The sequence below is a fragment of the Phalacrocorax aristotelis genome, chromosome 6 (assembly GCF_949628215.1).
Source record: "Phalacrocorax aristotelis chromosome 6, bGulAri2.1, whole genome shotgun sequence".
Taxonomy (NCBI): Eukaryota; Metazoa; Chordata; class Aves; order Suliformes; family Phalacrocoracidae; genus Phalacrocorax; species Phalacrocorax aristotelis.
Genome location: NC_134281.1, coordinates 51,871,135 through 51,895,720, shown reverse-complemented (window position 1 = coordinate 51,895,720; position 24,586 = coordinate 51,871,135). Strand labels below are relative to the sequence as shown.

Here is a 24,586-nt window from a genome sequence, read left to right as displayed (position 1 = left end):
CAGAGAAGCTGTTTCACCCTGTGGTAGGGACGAGCCTTGAGCCTTGTGGCAGCAGCGGCTGCCTGCAGCGAGCCTGGAACCAGTCTGCCTGCATACCTGCTACTGCTCCCGTCCACCAGCCTCAGCCGCGGCTTCCACAGCTTCCGGGGAGGACCCCCCTTGAGAAGGCTTCTCCTTTTCTGCTCTGACCCCCTTGTGTCCCCAGCTTTGCATGCTAGATGCACTTCCCTCAACACGAGCTGCCAGGCTCATGCCTGCTTGCACTGGAGCTGCCTGGAATGGGTGCAGAGGGGCTGCCACGGGACCGGGGCCACCTGCACACCCAAAAACCAGCCACGTCTGCTCTGCTGAAAAATAAATGGGTGGGCCTCTGAGCAGGGTCAAAGTAGACAAGCAACCCATCACTAGGTACTGAGGGATGAGGCTGAGTGAGATCCTGGATAAATAAGCCTGGGAAGCAGTTTTTTAAGACAATGCTGAGACCAAAAGTAAAATACTGCATCTAGCATGAATTCATCTGATAAAAAGCTTATCAAAAATACCCACCAACAGATAAATGAAATGTATTTTCCCAGAGCTCAGATTTAAGTCTCCTATCTTACCTGAAAGACATTAGAAATTTCAAAAAATTACAGCATATGTTGTATTTTCACAGGTAATAAAGGGCTGTTAAGGTGAGCCCAGAAGGTAAAAGAAGCAGCAGTGACTGCAAAACTAAGGCCAGGACAAGCTCAGTTTAGAAATACTACATTTAAGAGAGCAAACTGACTGACTGCTGAAACAAGCCAGCAGGTTTTGCTCCTCCTCCTCATGGCCTCAAACAGCATGTCCCCTCTCTGGAAGGTGCTTTAAGTCACTGCCCTGTATCGCCCATGCCAGTCGTCCCCTTTGGTTTATGTTCTTTAACGTGTATTATTTACTTTTGTATACACTGTGTTCTGTAAATATCTTAAGGAGTAGAGAAATAGAAAGGCAGTTTACAGTGAAATGGAGGTTTGAAGGAGATGGGGGAACTAGCCGTGTGGCAGGGCTGCAAGAAATGCCATCCCTGTGACAATGCTCCATGCTCCCCAGCATGATGGAGAGATTCCCAGGCCGCCAGGGATGGTAACAACTGGGCTGTGCCCTGGGAAATCTTCACAGCCAGATGGTATCAGCCTTGTGAATCACTTACTAAGGGTGAATGCCGCTTCTGCTCCCTGCTTTTAACTCCAGCATGACCCATGTAGGCACAAACAGCTACAGCAGAAACAATTTGCAGTGACCTATGTCTTATGTGCTGTTTATTGTACCACAAAGATGACAAGAATGCAAAAATTATAATGTTTATACAACTTCATGGATAGAAATAGAAGCAGGACTCTGCAATGGGTGCCAGGGGACACGTCTGTCTCGTCCCAGCGCACGTGCCTGCCTAACGCCCCAACTGGTGTCGCCAACAAGTTTGCTCAGCTCTGCAGAGTTGACATGGGGAAGGTAAGTGCCTTTCTAGCAGGTCTTGCTGGAGAGGGAAGAAAGAAAACAGTGAAGGGATGCAGCGGGAGGCAATGCTGGAGAGATGTGCACAGAAACCCTGCGACAACATGCCAGGGCTGCCTGCGCCAGATCAGGTAACAGATTTGTTTGCACAAGAGCACTCGTTGTGCCACAGGCCTCTTCTCTCACCCCTGCAGTTAACAAGGAATGTGTTTATGGTCCTTGAAAGGGCATGCAAAAAAAGCCACACCCCAGCTGGGGGTCTCCTCCCAGCACCACCGCCACTGAGAGAGCCCCAACAAACCATCGCAGGAGGAGGCAGGGTTAAATCATGCTTTAATCACACCCTGGAGTGACAAGGCATTGGGGGACAGAGCAAGGCTCAGTCTGCTTCCATCCAGCTAAGTGCAGGGCCAGTGCCCAAGACCCAGCAGGACAGGCTCCTCTTTCCTCCCCACCAGGCTGCCCAGTTGTGATCAGCACCATCTCCTCCATCTTCAGCATCTGAGCAGGGCCGGGAGAGCAGCAGTGGGTCCCGTGTCACTGTGCCAGTGCCGCCCAGCTGGCGTCATGCTGGGGCACTGTGGGGCCCGCTGCCTCCAGCCTCCGTCCCCATTCCCAGCTCATCCCTTCTCTCCCTCCCCTCCGCTTCTTTCCTGCTGCCCCCAGCTGAGGGCAGGTAGGAAACGGCAGGAAGGGGATGGAGGTGGGGGGATGGTGAGATGCCGCAGCAGTGGTGGCTGGGCTGCAGGCTCAGATGGAGAGGTGCGACTCCTGCTCCTCTTCCTCTGGCAGCTGCTCGCTTGGCTGGATGTAGTTGTCCTCGATGAAGCCGTCATCATCCTCAGCTTGCAGGTCGGAAGCATGGGGCATGGGGTAGCTTTCGCTGGCCGCCCAGCCTGAGGAGCCCCTGTCCCAGCTGCTGCCATCCTCCATGGGGCTGCCTCTGACCGAGCTGCTTTCAGGCAGCGGCCGGTGGCGGTAGCTGGCAAAGTTCTTGTGGAAGAGCTTGCACTTGGCACCCAGGGCGATCAGGATGGAGATGCCGATTGCTGCCACCAGGAAGCCTACCAGGTATGGCCAGCTCCTTCCCCCCTTCCCGGAGGGTGGAGTGGTGGCTGCAGTGCAGGAAAAGCACAACAGGGCATGGCCGGTCAGCCTGCGGCATACCTGGAGCTCCTCAGCAGCTAGCCACGTGCAGCCAGCACTGGAGTGCTTTCATTAGGAGCAATATAAATGCTCTTCACCAAGAGCTAGCCACCAAGGGTGCGTGAACACTGTGGGGAAAACTGCTGGACAGCTGTCTGATACTGGTGCCCATACTGTGGGGTCTGTGTTCTCTGTGGCTCTGTAGCATCTGCTAACTTTTCTGTTGCAAAGCCAGCAAACACCTCCAGGTGGTGGCCACCCCCCCCCACAAGCCACTGCACCAGCGGTGGCTGGGCAGCCTGAGCCCCTGGGGCTGCAGGGCAGAGCAGAGGGTCTCTGGCTCTGTTCCCCTCTGGGATGATGGAAAGCAGGAGGGAGCTAGACCTTACGGATGCTGCACAACTTACTGTTGCTGTAGGTCACTGTGATCTGCTGCGCCGTGCTGACCCCCCGAGGAAACCGCTGCTTCATCCAGCAGCCCAGGTCCTGGGAATCCAGAGCTGCAACCTCCCGGCCCCGCAGCCCCGGGGGTGATGCGCAAGTCACCTGCACAGCTGGGAGATACACAGGCTAAGGTGGGATGGGGGGTCTTCACCCATCCCCTCCCCAGTTTAGAGAAAACAATCTCTGCTTGCTCCTGGGTTGATGGGCCGCATCACAAGGTGCTCCTGGCTCTGCCCTCCAGCCTCAACAGCCCTCAGCACGTTGTAAGGCACAACCAAAGAAAAAATTCTCTAACCAAGGAACTATAACTGTACAAGCATGTGACTGTGATTAGCAGGCTCCTTTTAACTGGATAATGCCAAATTCGTGGATACTGATAGAAACCCCACTGTCACAGGGCTGCTGTCACCTGGGAGCCAAGGTCAGAAGGTTGGAGCCTGATCTGGCTCCACAGAAGGAGTTGCTGAATGCTCCGCAGCTTTTGAAAATGTGGTCACTCCACATATCTATATATAGGTGGATTTAGGGGCTGAAGTGTATGTGCAGCCCCTTTCTCAGAAGACTGGCTAAATTATCCTGCTGTCATTCCTAAAAATCTTTGGTATCAAGTATAACTGCAAGCAAGGAACGGACACATCACCTTCCTGTTCACTGTCCCTCAGCAGGGTAGGACCCTGGAGAGCCATCTCTTAGCCTGCCCAGGGGCTGGAGCAGGACCCCGGCACCCCCCTGCACCCTGTTCCTCCTGCCCAGCACCCCTCCTGCCACCCACCCGTGTCCACTTACCTTGCCTGCGCTGTAGCCACTGCTGCAGAGGGTGCGCGGTGCAGTCGCAGACCCAGGGGTTCCCTTCCAACTGGACCTGTGGAACTGCCTCCATCAGCTGCAGGCTCCAAGCGTCCACAGAGACCAGTGCATTGTGCTGCAGGTCCAGGTGGAAAAGAGCCTTCAGCGGCAGGAAGAAAGGGACCTCAAGCCCTTGCAGACTGTTGTTTCTTAGTAGGAGTGTGTGTAAGTTTCCCAAGCCTTTGAAAGCATCCTTGTGGAGGTAGGAGATCATGCAGCTGCTCAGGTCCAACAGGTGCAGTGCCCCGAGGCTGGAGAAGACTGCAGGGCTCAGAGCTAGCAGGGCGTTGCTAGAGAGGTTGAGGAAGCGCAGGGAAGGGAAATGCCTCAAAAGAGTCCCTTGACGGGGCATGACCAAGGAGTTGAAGGAGAGGTCCAAACCGGTGATGTTGCTTGGAAGGGAACTTGGAGCGTGCAGGAGGCTCTTCCCGTTGCAGTTGGCCCATCCCTGGGAAAAGATCTGCTGTCTGAGATGGGCTGTCCCTGCTGGGGAGGATCTCTAGAGCAAGACTCCCCAGAAGTTCAAATGCCTTAACTAATTACCCTTGCGGTGTTTAAAAAAGCAAAGACACAAACAGGTGTAAAAAAACATGAGCTGCCAGCTTGGTGTGGGCCAGGAAAAATGGAGAAGGATGAGCAAGACAGGCCAGGACAGCCCAGCACTGAGAACAGCCAACTGAAGAAGTAGAGGAAGAACATGGAGAGCCAGTGGGAAACTCAGACAGACAGGGTGGGTATGAAGGGACCGTGATGTCACCCTCCCATCCCCTCTTAAGGGCAGTTGCCATCTGGATTCAGCTTGCAGAACACCTTCCTCTTCCCCCTCCAGATGCCCACCTCCAGCCCCCGGGGAGCTCTTGCATGACACAAGGGCATCCTCCCAGCTGGAGCAGCGGAGTGGGCAAGACCCCTGCCCACTGCAAAGGCAGGCAGGCAGGAGGCAGCCAGGCAGCCAGGCTGCAGAGCCGTGGGCACCTGCACCAGTCACCCGTGCCAAGAGCTGCTCTCCAGGGCCTGTGCAGGGTGTTGTACCCGTGCCTCCAGCTCTCCCGTGTTTCTGAGGATACACTGCAAGTGGCAGTGGCTTAGTGCAGGCTGGCTCTATCCGTAGTAGTAAATAGACCAGGGACTAGTCGCTGTCCCAAAAAGCCAGCAGTGCATGCTGGATGGATTGATCAGCCCAAGTAGATGGATGGGGTTTTTTCCCCCCAAAACAGGGTGACCAAATCCAAACTGATTTTGGGGAGCAGTCCTCAGCATGTGTTACTCCTGCCTGGGCTGTATGTGGGAGAGGGCCAGCTGCCCTAACTGAAGCCGCCAGAGAGCAGACTGGCGATTCAACAGCTTGGTTGGGCAGGCATGGGCTCCTGCTCAATGCCTCGCTTGGGCCCCAGGGCAGAGATGCTGTGCTGGAAGTTTGCTGCGGTCTGTAGTCCCAGCTCTCCAGGTCTGGCTGCCTTCCAGCTAGCTGCCATTTCCATTTCTTTGCCTCTCACGTGATCACCTCTCCTTTCGTCCTCCTGTTCCCCCAAATCTCCTGCCAGGCCCTGCCCTGCCATCCCTGCTCACTAGAGAAACGGCTGTGCCCTTGTAAACCCGGGCTGCTGAGGAGTGGGTTGTAATGGGGCTGAGCCACAGGGGCACTGCACAGGTCCTGTCCCAAGCTCAGGGAGGGCTGGGCTCGGGGAAGCTGGGGAAAACAGTGCGAACGTTTAGAGGGAGTATGGGAGAGCTTGGTGGGCAGTGCTGCCTGTGCCATCTGCTGTGCTATCCGCCCGTGACAGCCACTTTTCCCACCTCCTCGCAGCTCTAGTCTGGTGCGGCTGAGCTGCCGGCTGCGGAGCTTGTCCCAGCGGGATGGGTTAGTTATATTTCCTGCTCCTTGACAGGTGCTTGGGGATCCTGACCCCACAGTCAGCCTGGCCTGGCTCGGTCGTTGCATCGCTGTGCATGGGAGAAGGGAGCAAGGGTCTGGGAGCCCCTCAGGCATGTGCCTCGCTGCTGCCCACCATGCAGCACCCCTTATGGGCGGCTGCAGCCAAGAAACACCCCCCCCTCCAGAGTCAGAAACGCCACAGCTTGTTGTGTCTCAAGCTGTGCAGAGCAGGAGCTGCCTGCCGGGCCCACTGCCCTGCAGGTACACCATGCCATCACCCCAGCTGTGCTGGCAGGACTGGGACTGGGGTGCCCCTGCCCGTCCCAGCCCCTGCCCACGCCAGAGTCCCCTCGGCTCCCCTACCTGGTGGTCAAGGCTGCAGGGGTGTCCTGTCACCACTGACCAGGCGCAGAGGAGGCTGCAGACCCCGAGCAGGCAGGCAGGAGCCATTTGGCTCCAGGAAACTGCCGGGCAGAAAAACAAGACTCAGGGAAAGCTGGGAAGCCGGCAGAGCCGGCTGTGCTGGACAAGGTGTGGCCGCAGCCGCATGGCCCAGGGCCCCTGCCGAGCCCCTGCACTCTGGCCACACAGCTCCGCAGACCACCAGCACCCAGGAGCCAGCCCGGCTATTGCCGTGGTCCCGCTCCCTCCCGACGGCTGCGTGTGGGTGAAAGGTGGCGGCACCGGTTATGCATTAACCACCACGCCCCGCCACCTCCCACCCACTGCCTCCCGTGATGGGTCACCAGGGTATGGCCAGCATCTGCCTAGTGGACCGTGGGGTCCCATGGGAGCTGCCTTAGTGGGAGTGGAGGACCAGGAGGTGCTGAGGGGCCAGAGGAAGAGGGGGGAACCTCTGTGGCATCCTCCCCAGTACAGCCGTGCTCAAGGAGCCTGAGCCCAGACCCGGTGCTGTGCTGGATGCTGTGCCCTAGCTCCACACACCCAGGGCAGGGGCACGCAGCAAGCCTCGGCTGAAGAAGTTGGGGCCAAGGTGGCAGGAAAGTTTCCTACAGGAAAATATAAGTCTCATTGGGATTCAGGTGGAAAAAATGTTTAAAACATGCAGCAGACAGCCAGGTCCCTGGGCCCAGGAGTGGCCCAATGGTGTTGACTTTCCAGGATCAGAGAGTCACTAATAAAAATGTGACTTCCCTGAGCAGCACCCAGAGTGCCTATGAAGGTCCCAGAGGATAGGGATACCCCACCACCTCTTGCACAGACCCACCACTCATCAATAGTGCTCCCTGCCAGCCCTGCCATTCAGTTAGTGAAAATCTGGGAAATTATGTCAAAGCAGCATCTTGCTGGCATTTACTGGCACCTGGTTGGGTGGGACATGCTCCCATGCCCACGGGCGCTGGGGCAGGTGAGTGGCCAAGGGCTGGCAGAGCCACAGCCTGGGCAGTGCCCGCTCCTGGCTTTGTCTCTGCAGCAGGAGGAACTCCTGAGCTCTCTTCCCTGCTCCCTGTTCCTGCTCCCGCTCAGCAACAGGAAGCCCTCTGCCAACAAGAGTGCTGCGGCTCTGCAGTTTCCACCCTGGCGGCGGCCAGGACAGGGCGGCCCCGCTTCCCCCAGCTGCCAAGGGGCTCCTCCACGGCTGTGTGTCCCACCCTTTCCTTGGGGAAAGGGCTTCCCAGCAGCCCACCCTTGATCCTGGAAGCATGTGTTGGATGCCAACACAGCCACACAGCTGCCTGCTCCCCAGTGGCCTTGCCGATGCGACCGGGCGGGCTGGGGATGCTCAGCCATCCCACTCCTGTGCTACTTTTGTGCCTGGCAGAAACAGCCCTTAACCTGGCCTTGCAGGCCCTCTGTGGGACCTGCCATGCACATAAAACAAAACAAACAGCCAGAAGACAAGGCCTGAAAATGTTGCTGAGGCAGCCCAGCCCATCGGTGGATTCGCAGGGCGTTTGCATTTCCTATCAGGAAACGTATCGATGCGTTATGGTTTCTGGCATGCAGTGCCGTGCATTCAAATGCACAAATGATAACAAAAAGGGGTATTTTTGTCACTTTTTTTTTTTAGTCTGTCATGATTCAGCAAAAAAGTTGAGGTCTGTGAATTCAGCAGAAATTCAGGTGCTTTCAGTGTGCTGTGAGCTGGGCAGCTGGAGCTTTCCATATTACAGGAGAGCAATTGTGGCGAGCTGCTTTGGCTGGACTTGGCTGCACCCAGCTCCCTGGTCCCTCCTCTGGAAATACATAAAGTTAAACTGGAGCTATAGGGTCCTGGCTGGGTCTCCCCACAAAACCTCCCAGAGAGGTTTCCCACCCCACCTCCAGAGGGACCTGCACAGACGGACACCTCTTAATCAGGTGTTCCTAGAAAAAATACAAGGGGACAAATCAGCCTGGGTCAGATCCCTCAGTGGATCCCTGAGATCTCCTGGGCATCACCTGGTGTGGAGAGCTGACCCCAAATGGCTCCCATTCCCGAAAAGAGCAAAGCAATGCCCTGGTTCCCCTTGGGCAGTAAGAGGAGCCGTGCTGTGCTTCCTGGAGGAGCGTGCTGCAAGACCCGTGGGTTGCAAAGCCTTCCCATAAAGTCTGTTTGTTCTGTGTAAATAATCCTGTCCTCAGACGGATCCTCATGTCAGAGGACATTTCACAGAATGCATCATAACTCATGGCTCTGTGTGCCATGAGTGTGGGGAGCACAGAATGAGTTGCTTCCCCAAGTGTAGTATGTGTAAGCACACAGTGGCATGATGGCAATTACGGTTCTGAGCATGACTGGCCTCCACAGCCAGTGAACTAAGGGAAGAAGCCATTTATTTATCTATTCATGCACCTATCCCCTTCCTGCAGCTGTACTGAGTGCGCGGATGAGTCCCTGACCCAACACGCAGGCAAATTAGCTTGGGGTTGGCTGAGGATGTGGGATTCTCAGCAGGGCACCGATGGCAGGAGCGACCAGCCTTGGCTGCCCAGCCCCTGCACATCCCAATGCAGGATGGCCTTGTGCTTTGCATTTACATTATGGCTGTGCCTCACGTGCCCCAGGAATCTCCTAAGAACAGAGCCCCTCACCTAGGCACAGCCCAAGGCCAAGCACCATGCTTAGTTTTCCAGGTAAATGGAGGCAGCTGCATCTGGTGTCCATCTCTTTTGGTACCTCTCCATCCCTTCTGTTGCGGGGTGGCTGGGTGGCTGTGCTAGCGGAGCCCCTGCCCACTGCCATCCCTCCCTCAGCATGCCGTGGGCACCGCGCGGCCTCAGAGCACGCTGTAAATAGTCGGAAGCGATGAATGGATTTCCCTTTCCTCTCCATGTGTGCTTTAGATTTTTGGCCGGATACAGCATGGGCTCAGGACACACCAAAACATGAGTCTTGCTCCCTGGCAGCCCTGGATTTCACGTGGGAACAGCTTGGTTTATGAAGCAGCGTGAGGTTTGGCAGGTGAAGCTTAGGGTGATTTCCTGGGGAATACCTTTCATTTGCCAGGTAAAGAGCCTGGAGCCCGCCGGAGGCTGGGGCAGCCTCACAGGAGGGCTGGGTGTGGGGTCCCAGAGCTGCTGGGGCAGCGGGACCCATGCCATGCCGTGCCCATGCCGGTGCCTGTACCAGCACTGTGTATGGGAAAGCATTCAGGGAAAGCTGGGCTTTCTGCTGCTTTCTGCTTCTTCCCAGACATGTTTACTGCAACATGGTAATGCTTGTGATTATGAATGCTGGGTGACACCAGTTTTCTCCCCCAGCAGCCGCCATCCTGCCACGTGGGCTGGCCAACTTCTTGTCACCCTTCCTATGCTCCCACTCAGCCCCTTTCAACCCAGACAGCAGCCCTGCAACAGGCTGCTGCAGGCATGTGTCGGACCCTGGCACAACGCGAAGCCCAGGTGGGGCCATGCCTCTGCACCCCAGCTTGTGGTGGTGAGAGGCCGAGGTGTTAGGAGGTGTGTATGGCCTCAGCATCACCGCACGCTGCTCGCCAGGGAAGAGCCTGTGTGGGGCAGCTCCCGACGGCTCCTGGAGTCAGTCCTGTCTCCAAACAATGGGTGGAGAGCAGGAAACGCCGCATGGGAAACAGGATTTGGCTCCGCCACCGCCACTAGCCACGGCCCCTTGGCCCCTTTCCTTTCCCTGCTCCAGAGAGCACTTCCCACAGCCATCGGCTGTGGGGCTGTGCCGAGGGCATGGGGATGCTGCCGCTCAGGCAGGCTGGGGCATGAGACCCTCTGCACAGTGGGTGAGGAGGGGGGGTCAGGACACCTCCCAGCCAGGCTGGAGGCTCAGCATGGCTCAAGGACCCCTGAGCATGCAGCCCTAGCCCTGGAGGGGTGAGCGCCTGCTCTCCGGGAGAGTTGCTACTGGCCAGGGGACCCCGGTGGCCTCTTTGCGACCAAGCCCTGCTCCTGAGCAGCCTGGTGCCCACCAAGCAAGCGACGACGGGGGCACCTTCCTTGCCGTGCCCAGGCTATGTGCCAGAGGAGGTGGTCCCAGCTCCCCCAGACGCCGAGCAGCAGGGCAGAGGCGAGATGGAGGGTGTGGGCAGGGAGCAGGGGTCCTGAGCTGCTGCTCACGTGGAGACCCTAGGCAGCCGTGGCCTCTGGCTCGAACCCCCGTGGCTGGGACATGCCAGGAATTTTCTGACCTCTGCCAGATTTGAGACACGCTCCAAGGACATGGGACTCCAGGTTTATCTTCTGCTTCTCCTCCTACGGCTGGCAGGTAAATCACCCCTTTCTCTCTGCCCCAGGGACCAGCCCCTGCCCCAGGGAGGCTTGGTGGGACAAGGCAGCTGTGGGAGCTCAGTGGCACCATCAGAGCAGCGTTTGGGGGGAGGAAATGTCCCTTTGTGATCGGCCATTTGGAGACCTCAGAGGCCAGCAGTGCCCTTCCCTGCCTGCCTCTCCCCAGCATGGGGCTTGCAGGAGGAAAGGGCCCCCAGGACCCCCATCCTGCTGCATGCTTGGCTGATGGCGGGGTGATGACCCCATGGGGATCTCCAAAAGGAGAGTGGAAATGGACGCTATGCCATCCCAATGGGACTACGCTTGACCTGGCTGTGCCCTGGTTGTGCCTCCTGGACTGCAGGTGGCAAAAATGTCCTGGAAAGGGGATGACATCTGGGTGAGAGAGTCTGGCCTTGAGGCAGATGGCTATGCCCTTGTCCAGTCGTGATGTGCCCTCATGCTCCCCCCACCCCAGGGGCCATCCTGGACATCACCCTGATCGCCAACGTGCAGAGCCTGTCCCACTCAGACTTCTTCCTCTCCTGTGTCATGGGGGAGCGTGACGTGAGCTACCTGCAGATCGAGAGGGAGAACAAGATCGTGATGACACACCCAAAGACGGGCTTCCAAAACTACCGCAACCGCAGCAACCATGTCCAGGCCAGGGGCTTCTCCATGGCCGACCTGGTGGGGATCCTCTACTGCCTGGGGCGCACCCCGAACGAGCAGGCCCAGGTGGTCTACGTGCACAACAGCCACAACGGTGAGCGGCTGGGTGGGGTGGCAGGCAGCCCCCCATCTGCCAGCTGGGTCTGCGTGGGAGCTACGTGCCCCATGCGTCACAATCCCAGCACCAGCCGGCATGGCAGGGGGACAGTGGTGACCCACAGGTTATGTTTGGGGTCTGCTGACAGCAGTGGGGTGGAAAGGGGAGGGATGTCCAGCTGGAGGAGTGCGGCCAAGCCCTGCGGAGGTGTGTGGGGACAGGTGGCAGCACAGGCAGCTGGCTGGGCTGGGAACGATGCCCGGCAGCAGGGCAAGGTCCAAGAGGAAGCCAGGTGCCCTTGGAGAAGGTGGTGGTTCTGTAAATCATTAACCAGTGTGGGGGGCTGCCCATGGGAGCTGTGCCAGCCTCGTGCCCCCGCCACGGGGGAGGTAACGCCAGGGAGCATCTCTAGCAGCCTCCCCGGGTGCTTGGTGAGCACCATGCTGCCTGCAGCAGCCTGTTGCCGTTCTGGTGGTGGGCTCTCCATGAGAGGCACTGCCAGGGTGCACCACAGCCAAGGGCGGTGCTGGGCTCTTGTTCTTCGCTCCCATCTTGGGCCATATAAGCCAAAAGGGCCTCCCCGGGCTGGCCGGTGGTGGGAATACTGCCCAGGGCGGTGCTCTCCCACGCTGCCCACCCAGCTTCTGCTCTCCCCGTGCTTGAGACTTTGCAAAACTATTAGGATTGACATTTTCTGTGATAGCTGTTTGCCTCAGGATGCTGGATGTCTAGCCTTTATTTATAAAGTTTTGACTAAAACACTCAACCTTTTGCTGAGAATGAGACAAAGGGGATACAAGTTTCCTTGCCCATGTTAAAACACAGCTTTAGCATGTGGTTTTGAGCAGCTCTAGTATCTCCAAGCTGGGGAACAGAGGCTGCTGGTAGGGTGCAAGCAACCCCCCAAGGAGCAGGGACTAGCCCTCATCTTTGGCCAGAGGCTGGGCCCAAAAATGGCAGTAGTGCTATTGGAATCAGGGCTGTCCGGTCTGGGCAAGCAGAGCATCACAGAGGCACCAGGAGACAGCATGGGGGGCACAGTTGGTGGCAGAGAGTGAGGAGTGCAGCACCCCCAGATGTCCCTCTATATAAGTCCTGGGGGAGGTGAGAGCTCTGGGGTCCTGTGGGGATGATGGGGTGTCTCATGGTGGCAGAGTCCCAGCCAGCCGTCTGCTCCTGGTTCTCCATAGCCAGGCCAAAATACCGCTGTGGAGGAGCTAGTTGGTGTCCAGGTCCAAGCCCTTGTGGTATTTACAAGCGCCAAAAAAGTGGCTTTTTTTCCAAGTGCCACACAAGCTGCTGTTGCTCTGTTTAGTTTAAAGAAGGAAAAGGAAAAAAAAATTAGGAAGATAGCTCAAAGGAAAAAGTAACCAAAAAAATTACATCTTTGCAAGGGGAGGGAAGGCTGGGTACAGAACCCACCAGGGAGGCTTGGCATGTATTGTCTCTCCTGTTAAGCCCAAGAGTGCACCAAAGCAGGCCAGGAAGATGAAGCGGTGGGTGGGGAATGCTGCTAGAGGAAAGCTGGCATCTTCTAAAAGGTCATGCATGAAGAACACAGGAAGGATGATAAACTTCACAAGTTTTGCTGTAAAACCAGAGTAAAACAGACCAAAACGGTCATGAGGAACAATTTCAGAAGAGTTTAAACCTGGCAATAGCCTATATTTTAGAATACCCAGGGAGGCCATTGCAGTAAAAACAAAATTCTTTTATTTTTGCATCCCTGAGCACGATAGAGAAGCTGGGGAAACTTTGCAGGGAATCTGTCTAAAATGCCGGCACTGTTAGCAGGAGACAAGCAATAAATAGCTGAACAGAGCAGTGCAGCTTTTCCAGGCCAGGCTTGCTGTGAGCAGGGCCATGCTGCTGACTGTGGGGCGTGAGTAGAGGGTGGGTGGCAAGGCTGCTCATGGGACGCCAGCCTTTCCGAAAAGCTTTCTGGGTTGGGAGTTACAGGCCTGTAAACCCAAACTGGAACCAGGCAAATTAGTAGAAACTGTAATAAAGAGCAGAATTTGTGTTTATGCAGCACCTGAGGAAGAGGCAGCGTGAGTTTGCACTGGGGGAGGTCTCCAGGGCAGCAGTGGTGAGGATGCCGTGGGTGAGCTGGCTGATGCTGTCCGCTCAGGTTTCCAGAGAAAATTAAGAAAATTCCCTTTCAAAGGCTCTTTGGGAGCAACTCTGCACCCAGGGGGTGGCAGGGGCGGTCTCTGCATGAGTAGATAGCTGACTAAAAGAAAGGGAGCAAGAACATGAGTTAATCTGTGGTTCTTGTCATGCGGGGAAGTCCCCAGCAGTGTGGCACAGGGTCTCTGCGGGGACCAGTGCCACTCACTGTGGTTACAAACAACTGCACAAGTGGCCATGCCAGCTGCCGTCCGCAAGCTGCCGGGGAGGGATGAGCCCAGCCAGAGGCTGCAGGAGCGGCAGATAAAATTCAGCATAGGTAAATGCCAAGTGCTGTGCATGGGGTTGTGTCGGGACACACCTATGTGCCCTTTAGAAGGGACTGCAAAGTCTGTGGTAGAAAAATCCCAACTAGAACGATAATATCTGACTCGGGAAGCTCCTGGGCTGCAAACCGCTGAAGTCAGGGAAGCGAATCTGGGGAATTACTGGGGCGCGCAACCTGTGGTGCCCTTCCCCAGGCGTCCACGGCATGTGCCGCTTCCTCCTGGCCCCTGGCCTTGCTGGGTCAGGACTCAGGGCTGGATGTGCCTTAGCTCTGACCTGGCGTGGTTGCTTTTAGTGTGTGCAAGCTGGCATGCAGGCAGGCTCCGAGAGCCAGGGCCCGGCTGTGCCCTCTTTTGTGTCTGTCCTGGCACACCCAGGGCTTGGTTTCCCAGGCCTTAACGTATTTATAGCCCCGTTTGTGCTCAGAGCTGGGCTCTGGCTGACTCACATTAATACTCTGAGAGTTCATTGCTGCTGCATGCCCCAGCACCTGGGAGATCAGGAAAACAGCCATGACAGGGCCGCTGGTCCCATGGGCTGGCGTGCAGCCCTCCACATGCCTGCTTCCCCTCACCGCCCCTCGCCTGCCCGTGCTGTCGCTGCCTGCAGCAGCTCTGCACCTCCCTGGGCTGGCAGCAAGCAGGGTGCACTGTGTAGATTTGTCCCAGCTGTCACCTCCCCAGGCTGCTGCCACTGGCATCCCATACTGGGCTGGGGCTGGCGGGCTGGCCAGAGGGCAGGGTGCCCCATCCCGCTCTTTGGTGTCTGCCCACGGGGGTTGCAGTGGCCAGGAAGGGAGCCTGTGGGGCAACGGGGAGGCGCATCATGACATCCCAGCAGAAACGTGTGGTGCTGGGATGCACCAGGGCTGCATTTTGGGGTTGCTGGCCTCAGGGTGCCAGCACTGCTCTTGCGTGCTCAGCCTCACCCTCCTCCTCTGCAGCCCACCTCTTCCCGGTGAAGGCCACACAGTCTGTGAACGTCGCTGAGCCAGCCACCTTCTCTGCCAGGGTCCTCAAGAGGAAGGAGACGGACGTTATGTGGAAAAGAAATGGCAAGTGGCCCCAGGAGCAGGCGCGGGGCTGGGGATGCTCCCAGCCAGTGCCTGGCACTGGCCCCAAGGGGCACGGGGGTGCCCCAGGTCACCCTCTGCTCCCTTGCAGGCACATACTACCAGACCACGGACCGTGGCGAGGTGAGGGATGACCTTGTCACACTGACACTCCCCAACATCAGCGTGAGTGAAAATGGGGTCTACAGCGCCACGTTCATGGGGGACAGCCCTCTGTGGAGTGCCTTCTACCGCTTGATTGTGAGAGGTGAGCGGGGACCCGGTTCCCTCAAGGCAGGGACAGGCAGCCATACCCTGGCCCCTTACTTGGTGTGATCCTGCACCCCCTTCGCTCTCTCTGCAGCCTGCCCCGCAAAGAAATGGGGACCATCCTGTGAGAAGGACTGTCCTGATTGTCTGAACGGCGGCATCTGCCACGACCACGTTGGCGAGTGCATCTGCCCTCCTGGGTTCATGGGCACCCGCTGCGAGCGAGGTAGGTGCCGGGCTGTCCGGCAGCAGGAGCTGTGCCCAAGGTCACGTGCAGTGGCCCTGCTGCACCCCCAGACCCAGGCACTGTCACGAGAAATGACACGTGCTTCCCCAGCACACAGTGCCTAATCTTTCTGGAGCGGGGCTGGACCATCCACCTTCTCAGCAAGACACAGCTTCTGTACCTGCCTGGGGTGGTGGTCCGGGGGCTCAGGGCACCTGAGCCAGTGCTATGCCGTACAGAAGCAATACGTGAGCAAATGGAGGGTGAGGGCAGACCGTGCTTGTTTTTCCAGCCTGCCGGGAAGGCCAGTTTGGCCGCAACTGCCAGGAGACGTGCCAGAGAGCCCAGGGCTGCAGAGGGCTGAGCTTCTGCCTGCCGGACCCCTATGGCTGCTCCTGTGCCTCGGGCTGGAGCGGCTCCCGCTGCAGCCAAGGTATGGGGATGTGGGCATCCATCACATTGCCCATCCAACCCATCCTCTAGGGCCTGTGCAAATCTCTCCCGGCCTGGGAGGCGGCATGGGCTGAGCAGTGCTGCTGCCTGCACCAGCTGCCCATGGTCTCTGCCTCCATGGTCCTGCGCCGTGCTGGCCCCACACGATGGCCGGGGGTAGCAGCGAGCTCTCCTCTTCCTGCAGCCTGTCCCCCGGGATACTACGGCCCCGACTGTGCCCTGGGGTGCGCCTGCCGAAATGGAGGCAGTTGTAACCGCTTCAGTGGCTGCATCTGCCCTGCAGGCTGGCATGGGCAGCACTGCGAGAAGTCAGGTGAGGCTGGCACAGGTCTGCAAGCGAGTTTCGGTCCCCCACCCTTGGGAGGGCTCCAGCTCCTTCCTCACTGGTGACTGGTGGGGCCGTCAGCTACTGGTCTTGCCAGCTAGCTCAGCAGCCCCCTGGCCTGCAGAAATAGCCCCCAACCCTATGGAAACCAGGGTGCTGCAAGGGGACCATCTAGTCTGGCTCCCTGGGATTAGTGTGCTGAGAGCATTGCTGAGCCTGGCACATGGGGTAGGGATCAGGGCTAGACAGCAGCTCCCAGCACCGGCCCCCCTGGATCCAGGGTCTGCCTGCGGCTCGGACCAGAGAAAGTTGCCAGCCTCTCTCATGCCTCGGGAGGAGCGGGGCCAGCCCTAATGTTGATTTCTCCATGCCAGACTGGTTCCCCCAGATCATCCAACTGGCCTCAGAGCTGGAGTTCAACCTGGGCTCGGAGCCTATCATCAGCTGCGTGGCTACTGGCAACCCGCTGCCTGCCAGCGACAGCGTGGAGCTGCGCAAGGCTGATGGCACCGTGCTCAAGGTACTGCCGCTTGCCTGGCACCCATTCCCCACCGCCCCATGCCCTCGCCCCACCGCTATCCCCACGCATCAGCCCCCACCTGCATTGCCAGCTCCTCCAAAAGCACCCGTTTCCCCACCGGTCTGCTGGGCAGCTTCAGGCTGGCGCGGGGAGCTGGGGGCTGAGCAGTGGGGCTGACAGCAGCCTGTGTGTGCCTGCAGCTCATCAAAGCCATCATTGAGCCAGGCCAGATCACCTGCGAGTTTCAGGTGCGGCACCTGACTAAGGCAGACACAGGGCTCTGGGAGTGCCGGGTCTCCACGACGGGGGGCCAGGACAGCCGAAAAGTCAAGGTCAACATCCGAGGTGAGAAAAGGGCGGCAGCATGAGTGGGATGAGCCAGAGCTGCTGGGGGAGGCTGATGGCATGGTGTGGCAATCACCAACCCCCACACTGGACTGGGTGGCACCCATCCTGTGCTGCAGTGGCAGCAGACAGGTTTGGGTGGTGTTAAAAGACTTCTCTGACAAAGCTGGAAGAAGCCAGGAGGTGGTGGATGTCCCCACACTCTGCTCCTCATTGCTCCCAGTTCCACTAACGTCATTCTGTCCTTCATCCCCAGTGCCGCCAGCACCCCTGACCCCACCGCGGCTGCTGGCCAAGCAGAGCCGCCAGCTCGTGGTGGCACCTGTGGACTGCTTCTCTGGCGATGGACCCATTGTGTCCATCAGGCTGCTCTACAAGCCCAAAGACGACACCTCAGCGTGGTCATCCATTGTGGGTATGTGTTTGCCAGGGGAGGGAGGACACAGGTAGGATTCAGGCACAAGGGGATGGCTGCCCCAGCCAGTGAGGATCTGGAGTGGACAGAGGTCTCCATTCTGGGACCCTTGCAGTGATGCTGGGGAGGATGCCAGTGGTGGGGTAGAGTGGGAGTCATGAGCATGGCTTTGACGTGTCCTCTTGGCCAACAGTTGACAACAGTGAGAACATCACCCTCATGAACCTCCGTCCCGTGACTGCCTATGTTGTTAAGGTGCAGCTGAGCCGGCCAGGGGATAGTGGGGAGGGCAGCAAGGGGCCTGAGGCCATCATGGTGACCGAATGCCTTGGTAAGCCCCCCGAATCCCTCACCTTGACCCTATCACTGACCCTACCCCTAACCTTGCACATGAGGTTTTGCTGCCTTTTTGTTCGCAGAACCCACAGTCAAGCCTGTGATTGAAGGTTGGTCCATAGAGGAGAAAAACACACTTCATGTCAACTGGAAATTGCCCAGTAACCACGAGCCAGCACATGGGTTCATTGTCCACCTCTTCGACTCTGCGAGGCGGCTGGTCTGTGAGAAAAATATCACATCCATCTCCGTACTCTCTGCCCGCATCAGGGACCTGGAGTTCAACAAGGAGTATGGGCTGGAGGTGCTGGTCTACCACTGCACCAGCCTGGGGCCCCCCTCTGACCTCTACAAGGTCATGATCAACAGCAAAGGTGGGTCTGGCAGTGCACAGGGATTTATTACAGGGAATTGCAATGATAAATCAGTTATAAATGTAACAGTGACCATCCCCAGGTCTGGCTGCTTCTGTTTCCCATCTCTGATAGTGCATGAACAGCTGCTTGGGGGAGAATGCGTCCTCCTTTCCTCACTAGACCCCGCAGCCTCCAGCACCAGGCAGCTGAGAAACGTCCTAAGCTGAAAACGACATTCAGGTCATCACAAGTGATGCTGACAAACAGTTCTATTCTCTGCACCCTTGCCCAAGCCCTGATGGACCTGTCTATACTTGAACCCTTTCCAACACCCTGTAGCAACAAGTTCCTCGATATAATTATGCTTCGCGTGAAAAAAATTACTTCCCTTTGGTTAGCTTTAATCCTGCTGCCTGGTAATTTTGCTGGATGGTCACTAGGGCTTGAGGAGATCTGCAGCCCCTTCTGGGGGCACATGCACACACACACATACGCAGCCTCCCCACATGGGTGGGAGACCGCAGGGAGGTGCAGCAGCAGCCTGACCAACCTTTCTGGCAGGCAGAGGGGAAGCAGTGCATGAGGCCTTCAGAGAGGCTCCGTGCCAGCTGGAACACACTGGGAGGACTGGTGGGCATCAGGCTTGAAGGATGTGAGGTTTTCTGCACTTGGTACTTTTAAGAGCTTCATGTGATTTAGCGATTTTGGGTTAGGGATGTGGGCAGGCTAGAAAAGGCTCAGAGGAGGTAGTGGGAATGGTAAGATGCTCAAAACCTGCCATGTGTGAGGGAGGGTTGAAGAATATCCCAAGCATTAGTCAATACAGAGATGTCTGACTTGAGGGTCCCTGAGGCTGGGATGCTCTGATGCTCTCCTCTCCTTGTCCCAGGGCCCTCCTCCCCACGGTCGCTGTCTGCAGAGTCTGTGTCTGACACCGCCGTCAGGCTCTCCTGGCAGGTCCCGGAGTACCCCAATGGGGGCATCACGAAGTACATTGTGGAGCTGCAGCAGGTGGGCGGCACCAGCGAGCCTCAGTGGATCGACACCGACAGCGGCGCCGAGACCACCAAGATTGTCGGGGGCCTCAATGCCAGCACCAGCTACCAGTTTCGCGTCCGGGCCAACTCCCACGTCCCAGGGGAGTGGAGCCAGCCCGTGAAAGCCAAGACCCTGGGGGATGGTGAGTAGAATATCCCAGCAGGCAGGAGGATTGTGGCTCTGCTGGAGCTTGGGCTCAGCATCTGGGTCAGCAAAGAGCTGCCGGGGTGCTCATGGTAACCTCAGAGAGCAGCTCTGAAGCAGCAGAGCAAACCCAAAACATTTGTGGGCATCTTCAGAAATCCCGCTCCTCCTAGTCTTGATGGGGCAGGGGTGGCAGGGTGACAGCACAGCACCCACAGAGTGGCTCTGCCTTGGCCAGGGGGTGACACGGTGCACAAGGGGCTAAAGGAGTAGAGCAGAGCCAGCTGGTGGCTGGACCCAGACCTAGTTGGAGGATCCAGAAGCTGGCAGGTTTGATGGCAGGGCCCAGGCAGTGACACCCTCACCCCTGTGCCACCATGGCCCCAGGAGCTTGGGATGCAGCTGCGGTGCCTTCATGGGAACCCAGGGTGCCAGGAGAGGACTGCCCTCTTGGTATTTGGCCACCTGTGCAGCTTGGGCAGGGCTCAGCCATGGACCATGACCCTCCATCCCTCCTTTCGTCAGGAGCACTGAGTGTGCCGCCCAGCCTGGGCAGCCAGAGCACCGAGCAGGCGGGAATAGACCAGCAGCTGCTCTTGGCCATCATCGGCTCCGTGTCCGTCACCTGCCTCACCATCCTCTTTGCCCTCCTGGCGCTTTTCCTCATCAAGAAGAATTTTTTCCACCGGCGCCGCACCTTTACATACCAGTCTGGCTCGGTGAGTGCTGCCTGCCCCTCCAGGACCATGTCCCCAGCTCCCCACGTTCCAGCCCGATCCAGGTCACGCTCTGTAGCCTCCAGTCCGGACACAGCCAGACCTCACTTCCACATGGAGAGGGTGCGGAGCCCGCCCTTGCCCACGACACCTGCCCTGCTGGGACTGCCGCACGGGCAGAGGGGTGCCCGGTGCCTCTAACCTCACCCACTCCTATCTGCCAGGGGGAAGAGACCATCCTGCAGTTCAACTCAGGCACCCTGACCCTGACGCGCCGGCCCAAGCCACAGCCCGAGCCCCTCAGCTACCCTATCCTGGAGTGGGAAGACATCAAGTTTGAGGACATGATTGGGGAGGGCAACTTCGGGCAGGTCATCAGGGCCATGATCAAAAAGGATGGCCTGAAAATGAATGCAGCCATCAAGATGTTGAAAGGTGAGTGGTGAGGGGAGGTCAGCAGGGTGGACTGGGGGTTGTGGCTGCATCCTGGGCCATGCCCAGGGCTGGGAGCCATCAGTGGAGGAGTAGAGGAAGGGCCCTTGTTGAAGGACTGAGGCGTCCATGCCTGATTTGCTTCCAGAGTTTGCTTCAGAGAATGACCATCGTGACTTTGCTGGGGAGCTGGAGGTGCTGTGCAAACTGGGCCATCACCCCAACATCATCAACTTACTGGGTGCCTGCGAGAACAAGGGTGAGGGCTGTCTCCCTCTCCCCCCTCCTCAGCCCCACAGGCCCTGCCCTGCTGTGTATTCCTCTTTGCCAGAGAGATCCCCATGAGCCCAACCTCCTCCTGCCCCCCAGGCTACCTGTACATTGCCATTGAGTACGCTCCCTATGGAAACCTCCTTGACTTCCTCCGCAAAAGCCGAGTCCTGGAGACAGATCCAGCCTTTGCCAAGGAGCACGGCACTGCCTCCACCCTCACCTCCCAGCAGCTCCTCCAGTTTGCTTCAGACGTGGCCAAGGGGATGCAGTACCTGAGTGAGAAGCAGGTACATCCCCAGCAAGCCCCCCAGAGCATGTTTTCCCCAGGGCACAAGACCCCCAGGGCCAGCAGGAGGGACCATGTGGCTCCTGCTGACTGCTGGCCTCCTTCAGTTCATTCACAGGGACCTGGCAGCCAGGAATATCCTGGTGGGAGAAAACCTGGCCTCCAAGATTGCTGACTTTGGCCTGTCCAGAGGGGAGGAGGTCTATGTGAAGAAGACCATGGTGAGACAGGAGCAAAGCATCAACATGGGGCCTGCACTGATGCGGTGGGCAGGACCCTTCCCATCAATGGAAATGACCCACCATGCTGTGAATGGCTGGGTCACAGCTACCCTCCATCCATGGGGCATCCCCCCTCCCTTGACGGTCATTCTCTGTTTCCCCAGGGCCGCTTGCCAGTTCGCTGGATGGCCATCGAGTCCCTGAACTACAGCGTGTACACCACCAAGAGCGATGTGTAAGTCCTGCAGGCGGAGGCACCAGGCTTGGGGCATGGCTGTGGCCACCTCCATCCCTCTCTGGGGTGTTCAGTGTGGCGATGCTTTTGCTCTGGGTGCTGCAAGGGCAGGAGGTGATACTGGTGCATCCCCTTGGGGAGCTGCTGGCTTGGCCCAAGCCCTGGCTGCCTGCTCCGCCCTGGGCTTTGCCCCATGCCCACCACTGGGGCACAGCTGGGGGCTCCATCACAGCCTCGACTCCTGCCGTTTCAGGTGGTCATTTGGCGTCCTGCTCTGGGAGATTGTCAGTTTGGGTAAGGCTCTTCTTTGTCCCTTGCCTCCATTCGGGTCCCTGCACGTCTGGTCCTCCTGCAGCTCTTGGGGGGGCACGCAGGGACCGTCCCCACCGCAGCCAGCCAAGTGTCTCTGCCGGCAGGGGGGACGCCGTACTGTGGGATGACGTGTGCCGAGCTCTACGAGAAGTTGCCCCAGGGCTACCGCATGGAGAAACCGCGCAACTGTGATGATGAGGTGTAAGTGGGCACAGATCCCTGGCTGATGGCGGCACCTGCCTCCCCCTGACCCCACTGCCCCACGGGGCACCCAGCAACTTGCGGTAACACATGCCTGGTTCCCCTCCGCACTGTAGCTGGGGGATGAGCTGGGCTCCTACACCCCATGCACTCTTCATGGGCATTAGTTTCCCACCTGCTTCCCCCCATCTCCCACAAACAGCTTTTCTGCTGCCTCTCCCCTCCACACACGCTGAGCCGCTGCCCAATCTCTGCCCCCAGGTACGAGCTGATGAGGCAGTGCTGGCGCGACCGCCCCTACGAGCGCCCACCCTTCGCCCAGATCTCCATGCAGCTCATCCGCATGCTGGAGGCCAGGAAGGTGAGTGGTGGCCGTGGCAGGATGGGGCACAGGGCATGGGAGGGATGCCCACCCAGTGCAGGGCTTGTCCGAATGCTGGAGCATCCCTTGGGCTCGGGGCTGGGACATCCAGCAGCAGAACCTGTGACCCCACCACGTGTGGGGGTAACCCCAGCATCATCTTTTGGTTGTGGGGAGCCCCGTTGCCTCTCCCCCAGGGCACTGTGCCCACAGATGTGCCACTGGGGACAGGAGGTAGGTGGGGATGCTGTCACAACTGGCTTCTGACCGAAGTTCCCCCGCAGGCCTACGTGAACATGGCCCTGTTCGAGAACTTCACCTATGCAGGGATTGATGCCACCGCCGAGGAGGCATGAGGCTGCGCTGGCACCGCGCAGAGGGGCAACACTGGCCCCAGACTGCTGGGACAGTGCTATGGGGATGACGTGCTGCCCATCCCCACTCCAGGGCCAAGCGGCCAAACGCCAGTGCCCCTTCCTGAGAGCGCCTTCCCTGCAGCAGGACTGTGCCGTCCCCTTCCCGGCTACCAATCCGGTGTGTGCTGGCCACTCTGGCACACCACCAGCCACCAGCATGGCCCCATGCTGCTGGGGGATGCACTGGAATGGCCCCCAAGGACAAGTGGCAGCAGGGTGTTTGCAGCAGAGCAGGCAGGAGAGCAGCTCTCCAAGGAGCTGGAGTGACGCCGCCTGGGGCTACGGACACAAAATGCCCAAGATTTGGGGTGAGAGGGGAAGCAGCAAATCAGTAGCTGTCTGCCCTGCAGCTCTTGCATGCTCTGGGCCTGAAGTGGTGCCAGCGGGGCTGCAAGCATCGCTGCCGGCATGGGACATGGACACCCTTGTTGGATACAAAGGGACAAAGGACAGCATTGGCTGTGCACAACCCCCGGCTCTGCAGTAACCCTTCAGAGGTGCCAGCTCTGCCTTATGGACAATAAATGTAGTGCAACAGGCAGCCAGGTCCAGAGGAGGGGAGGTGGGGTCCCAGCTCTGCCCCGCAATGACACCAGGGAACAGGATGTGGGGCCCTGATGGCCTGATGCCATGGTGGGCACTCCTCAGGACACTGTCCCAGTTGGGGTCCTCTGATGATCTCCAGGGAAGCCCCAGCACCCTCAGAGAAGCCCCAGGTGTCATCATGCTGTGGGGATGGGTTTTCTTAGCATCCAACTGGGATCTGTTCCCCTGCAGTTTAAGACTTTGTCCTGTTCCAAAGGGATACAGAGAACAGACTATGTCCTTCCTCTGTGCAGCCGCCTCTCGCGTGCTTGGAAACTGTTCCTGCAGCTTCGCCTCGGCTGGCTGCTCCTCACAGGGATGGCCTACTCATCCGGCTGGTCCCCATGGGGCTGTGCAGCTCCACACTCTTCTCACCCCAGCCAGCCGGCGCCTGTCTGGCGCTGTGCCAACCATAGGGTAACTTCCCGCATCTTGCAAAGGGACCATCGGGTTTGACCAGCCTGCTCAAACGCATGCTGCTGGGGCGTTTCTTGCATGTGCCGGTCCCTTGAGGTTTGCCTGGGCTCTGCTCTGACCCTGCCACAGGAGCTCCTGTCCCAGGCTGCGGTCCCTCGTCCTGCACTGCTGCGGTTTGTTATATTGACAGCAGATGGGCTTCATCTCCATTGGCTTCAGCTTGCTAAGCCCTAGGAATGCCATCCAGCTGCCCATCTAGTTGTCTTCTGGGGTCCATGGGTAGCGAGGGCTGCTCCTGCAGAGCCTGTTATCCCACCCCAAGGCAGAGGAGTTTGGCATACGCCCTTCTGGACAAGAGTCTTTTTTTCCTCAGAAGTTGTTTCAGCCTTGTCAATACCATTTTGATTTCCCATTCTGGCCTCCAGTGCTCTTTGGTGTCAGCTGCAGCTGATGGTAAGCAGCGTCTCTGCCCCATCACTGAGGTCCCCAGCTAGACATGGATGGGGACCGGCCCTGACGTATGCCACCTTCTCCACTTCTGGCTGGGAATGGCACCTGAGGCAGCATCACCAGCCCTGCTCAAACCAAGGGCTTTCTGCTTTTTGCCTCTCTGATGGCAAAGCCCAGTAGCCAGATGGAGAAGGAAGCAGGACTGGTTTGACAGAATTTGTGATGAATTGGTTCTGGCTGTTCCCATCTCCCCGTAGTGCTGCTGGTGCTGTCCCTGGCTGCTGCAGGGCAAGGAGATGCCAACTTGCCCTTGGCACAGTGGGGACGCATGTGTGAGTTGCTCCTTGTGCCCTGGTGCTGCACCCTGGCAGGGTGGGACACCCCTTCGGCCACCCACACCGAGTGGCAGTGGTCAGTTGGCACAAGGCTGAGCGTGCATGTGGGACCCCACCACAATGGCCGTGCTCCTGCACTGGCACCACTAGCATCTGTGCGGGCCCTGCCA

General features: G+C 58.3%; 2 protein-coding genes across 3 annotated transcripts; one reads left to right on the top strand and one right to left on the bottom strand.

The window, feature by feature from the left end:
* Window positions 1–1,266: 1,266 nt before the first annotated feature.
* Window positions 1,267–6,460, bottom strand: C6H1orf210 (chromosome 6 C1orf210 homolog). The gene is made up of 4 exons (XM_075097879.1): window positions 6,155–6,460; window positions 3,856–4,363; window positions 3,033–3,179; window positions 1,267–2,594 (listed from the first exon to the last, which is right to left on the bottom strand). The coding sequence occupies exons 1-4, from the start codon at window positions 6,239–6,241 to the stop codon at window positions 2,230–2,232; spliced, it is 1,107 nt and encodes a 368-aa protein (XP_074953980.1). The 5' UTR covers window positions 6,242–6,460; the 3' UTR covers window positions 1,267–2,229.
* Window positions 6,461–9,904: 3,444 nt separating this feature from the next.
* On the top strand, window positions 9,905–24,043 carry TIE1 (tyrosine kinase with immunoglobulin like and EGF like domains 1). 2 transcript variants are annotated; one of them, XM_075097871.1, is made up of 23 exons: window positions 9,905–10,469; window positions 10,950–11,237; window positions 14,641–14,751; window positions 14,861–15,016; window positions 15,113–15,244; window positions 15,537–15,677; window positions 15,882–16,010; window positions 16,397–16,542; window positions 16,743–16,887; window positions 17,144–17,302; window positions 17,496–17,633; window positions 17,722–18,012; window positions 18,884–19,174; window positions 19,702–19,895; window positions 20,117–20,327; window positions 20,473–20,583; window positions 20,694–20,884; window positions 20,991–21,104; window positions 21,269–21,339; window positions 21,593–21,633; window positions 21,756–21,852; window positions 22,114–22,213; window positions 22,498–24,043. In XM_075097871.1, the coding sequence occupies exons 1-23, from the start codon at window positions 10,424–10,426 to the stop codon at window positions 22,567–22,569; spliced, it is 3,375 nt and encodes a 1,124-aa protein (XP_074953972.1). In that variant the 5' UTR covers window positions 9,905–10,423; the 3' UTR covers window positions 22,570–24,043. The 2 variants fall into 2 exon arrangements, with proteins under 2 accessions (XP_074953972.1, XP_074953971.1); XM_075097870.1 differs by having other exon boundaries at window positions 19,702–20,015.
* Window positions 24,044–24,586: the final 543 nt, after the last annotated feature.